Source organism: Oryza brachyantha, chromosome 4 (assembly GCF_000231095.2).
Source record: "Oryza brachyantha chromosome 4, ObraRS2, whole genome shotgun sequence".
Classification (NCBI taxonomy): Eukaryota; Viridiplantae; Streptophyta; class Magnoliopsida; order Poales; family Poaceae; genus Oryza; species Oryza brachyantha.
The window spans coordinates 16,881,535-16,885,503 of record NC_023166.2 but is presented as its reverse complement, the minus strand read 5'-3'; the positions used below and the strand labels follow the sequence as shown (position 1 = coordinate 16,885,503).

General features: G+C 49.6%; 1 protein-coding gene across 1 annotated transcript; it reads right to left on the bottom strand.

Moving 5' to 3' along the window:
• Positions 1 to 1,603: 1,603 nt before the first annotated feature.
• On the bottom strand, positions 1,604 to 3,727 carry LOC102711340 (BTB/POZ domain-containing protein At1g63850). The gene is made up of 2 exons (XM_006652622.3): positions 2,840 to 3,727; positions 1,604 to 2,753 (listed from the first exon to the last, which is right to left on the bottom strand). Exons 1-2 carry the CDS (start codon positions 3,659 to 3,661, stop codon positions 1,770 to 1,772), a joined length of 1,806 nt encoding a protein of 601 aa, XP_006652685.3. The 5' UTR covers positions 3,662 to 3,727; the 3' UTR covers positions 1,604 to 1,769.
• Positions 3,728 to 3,969: the final 242 nt, after the last annotated feature.

Sequence of the window (3,969 nt, the reverse complement as noted above, 5' to 3'; positions counted from 1 at the left end):
TCACTCATCTCGCATATATCAATACAAAAGATTAAAAAAAATAAAAAATCCTTCACTTTAATAAATCTTAATACAACTATCTCTTAATTTATCTATTTACAATGTATTTATTTCTTGCTTCCATACACTCCAATATAATGGTTATTTAAAAATGAACTTATTTTAGAACAAGTTAAAACTAACCTTATTTTGAGACATAGTTAATACATAGCAAGCAAGTTTTTGGTCACAAAGAAAACTTTGGAAGAAGAAATTCAGTCATTGAGCATTGTACTTCTACCAGATGTACTGAGCAACTGGAAAAACATGGCAAAAGACGTGCAATCGTACCGATGTTTAGGAATTTCTGACTCTTTCTGGACTTCTTTCCACTTGCCACTTTCACAGTAGTCCTTGTCCATTCTTACCCTTGATGTACATCAGTACATGCAATATGCTTTCTGTTTCAGATTTTTTTTAAAAAAAAGTAGTTGCGGTTATATTTCCTAAGTTTCATATCACATAAACAAAGTTCAGGCTTGAGCAAACAAGAAACAAGTGAATTAACCTACACGCACTTCAAAAGAAAATAATTGTCATGAAATTGTATGAATAGCTCATAAAAACTAGTTCCATGAGGCAGGGATAACAGAAGCTGTTTACCCGAAGCAGTGGTTCACAAGAGCAAATACGCCTTTTTACTGAAAAAAAGATAAGGCAAATGCACCTTCTGTCTGGTAAAGGCATTTACTCCCGAGGAAGAAAACAGCCAGGTAGTAGTAACATAGATTATGGTAAGGAATCAGAGCTGATTGCAGTACATGCATTTTAATAATCAAAAGCTATGAAATACTTGGCAGAGACCAGCTGTGGGCACTTTTTAGTTGAAAAAAAAAACTTTTGTTCTACCGTTTGGCTTAGGTAGCATAAGTGCATAACAAAATATATTAGAGGGTCAACTTACTTAGAAGAAGGATTGCAAATCGTAAGGATGCTGAACAATACACCAAACCTCAGAAGGTGCACAGAATAATGAGATATGATTGCTATTCACTACAACAGAAGTTTATAAAAAATAGGTGCAACAAATTGCATGGACAACAAACATTTTAATAAGCATTAGCACATAGTGAGACCATCACCTCATTCTTACTACACTCATTCTGAAAAAGGCATAGCGGCTCAACCACCACACATTGACAAATACAACAAATCAAACTGATTGGATCAGAATCTACTCTAACACTGCGCTGAAGCAAACATCCATCCAATTCCAATTGTACACCAACTTTTATCACATGGCATGCCAGCTCGGTCAGATAAGGAGACAGAAAAAGGGGATATGTAAAACATGCACCCAACTAGCAATTACACAAACAAAAATAAACAAACAAGAATATGGAACTGAGTGAGCCTATACAAACCTTGCGTTAGGAAGTACAGTTTCATCCATCTGAAATTAAAAACCTAAAAATTTACATAATCCGTTTGACCCTCACAAAGAAACCATGTACCGATGTACTTCACATTGTATTTGAATCTCTCAACTCTTGTACCATAAGCTGTTATACTAGTTGGGGAAAAAACACTCGTACTTCGATTCCAGTTCAAAATGGATCCAGCATAGAGATACATCAGATCTGGTATAATTGAACAAGATGAACATACTCATGTATAATCACCTAAATCAAACAGATATAATAGACAGCTCAACACGACAGTTAGAACACAGCTACAGATCACACGACATTAACCTTTACATCACAACTTCAGCCACTGAATCAAAGTAATCAAGAATTCTCACAGATTGCTGTGATCCTTAAACGAGGTGGCTGCTCGGGTTCACCATTTCTTTTCCAGAAGGCACGCCGCCACCATACCTCGAACCCTCTCTGAATATTAGGGCAGTCCTCCCCAGAGTTGAGGAACCGATTAAACCATGCAAGCAAGATCTCCTGCTGAGTTGGTAGGGGCAGTGTCAGGATGGTGTTTGCAAGTCCATCCTCAATCAAATGCCGGTCAAGCCCCTTGCAGGCTCGCCTCATCCATCCGAAGTCCTCATAGAATGGTTCTAACCAAGTACTCAAGAGCTGGCAACGAGCCTCTTTGGATACTAAGATCTGCCCCTTGCCAACCCCAACAAACAACCTCGCCGTCACTCGGCTAACTTCATAGCGGTGAATTGCTGGCACCTTACCATGCAACTCTGCCAACTCAATCTGCATTGCCCATGTCCTCAAGAAATCTTCGGCAATCTGGCGTTCTACAAGGATGTCGAGCATCCAGTGAAGGTTGTCAGCCTGCCTGGCAATCTGCACCACCTCAGATTGATCACCACCTGCAGCCCTCACAAATTGATCATGCAGCAGGCGCAAGCAGCCATTGCACGCCGAATACAGTGACTCCTTCCGGAGGTCACCTCCGATGGCTCCTCCACGCGATGTGCTGTTCTCCCTTAGCATTTTGGAAACCAGCCCCTTCATTTCCCTTCTTGCCTTCTCGTCCTTCCCTTCCAGGACGACCTGCAGGAGCCTCACTAACACCTCCTCCCCACCACCATTGCAGCCTCCACCGACCTCCACCTCTTCAGCCACTGCCGAGGGAGCCAGCTCCAGTGAGACCCTCTTAAGCACCTCCCCAGCGCCGGAGCTCTCCAGGTGCAGCTGTGTCAGCAACGCCGCCACCTTCTCATCGTCATCCTCCGCCCATGGCGCTGCCTCCAAATATTCCAAGCAAGACAGGACCCCAGCATCGAAGACAATGGCCGCGGACACCTACAGAAAGGAGGAAATCTCATCAGTGGACAAAAGTCAGTGATCCCGGATGGCCATAAGACATCAAAGAAAGAAAAAAGGCGCACCTTTAGAATGCCGAGAACCTTGTTCACATCCTCCCTCATGAGCCTCCGGCGCAGATCCTTGCAGTACATGAGCCGCAGCGTCTCGACGTACACCTCGACATCGTCGCAGTCGGAGATCTCGACGATGTGCGGCAATGTCCGCTGCTGCTTGGACCACCGGTCAGACAACTTCGCGGCGAAGAACCTGCTGTGGGCGACGAGTATGTGGCGGTGCACGCAGAGCGTGACGGAGAGGCCATCCTTGGAGGTGAGAGTGAGGCGGACGTCGGAGGAGTCGGCGTCGTTGAACTGGTTCCCGGGGCTGCAGCTGCCGATGAGCTCGGCGACCCGATCCTGGAGCAGCACCTGCCTGTCCATGGAGCGGGCGGGCTGCAGCGGGTGCGGCTGCGGCGGGGCCGGGATGGAGTGGATGGCGGCGGCGGTGCGCGGGTGGTAGTCCTGCTCGTTGGCCATCATGTCGAAGAGGGTGGGGCTGGAGCGCGTCTTGTCGAGCGGCAGCGGCGGCGGGGACATAGGATTGAGGAGGCCAGCGTTGAGCGCGGAGTTGAACTTGGTGTAGCTGGACGGATAGGACGGCGCGTAACCGGAGGCGGGCGGCTGCGGCGAGGGGTCCATGGGTGCGGGGTCGGCGCGGGCAGGGGAGGCCGGTGCGGCGGCGGTGGGGGAGCTGGATTGGGACGACAGGAAGAACAAGGCGGCGGCGGCGGGGGAGTGGCCGTGCGGAGAGCAGCACCAGGAGGAGGCGAGGTCGTGGGGGACGAGGTGGGAGGCGGAAGGCTTGGGGAACGGCCTGGATCTGGAGGAGGTGGATGAAGCGGGCATAGCGGTAGTAGACTACCTCCACTACGCCGGTATTTGGGGCAAGGAGGATGGGTGGGATGGGACGGGGACGGGGCCGGGCGCGCGTCGTGGGGATTCTCGCCGCGCGGGGGCAGGCAGCCGAGCACGGGGAGCGCTTGCTTGTCGTCTTTTGATGCGGGGACGGGGACGGGGGCGTGGGGGAGTTAATGGAATGGCTGGCCAGCCCGGGGACCACCCGGTGGCCGGCCGTGATCAATGCCGAGGGGTGGCGGCTTCGTGGCTGAGCCGGGGAACCGTTGGCCGCGCGCCGGTTGGACCCCGTATCGCAG

What these genes read in the sequence shown, in the direction of transcription:
- LOC102711340 (XM_006652622.3), bottom strand. Translation starts at nt 3,661, where the DNA reads ATGCCCGCTTCATCCACCTCCTCCAGATCCAGGCCGTTCCCCAAGCCT. An exon ending in AGGTTCTCGGCATTCTAAAG is followed by an intron (nt 2,754 to 2,839) that starts GTGCGCCTTTTT and finishes TCCTTTCTGTAG; the next exon opens with GTGTCCGCGGCCATTGTCTT.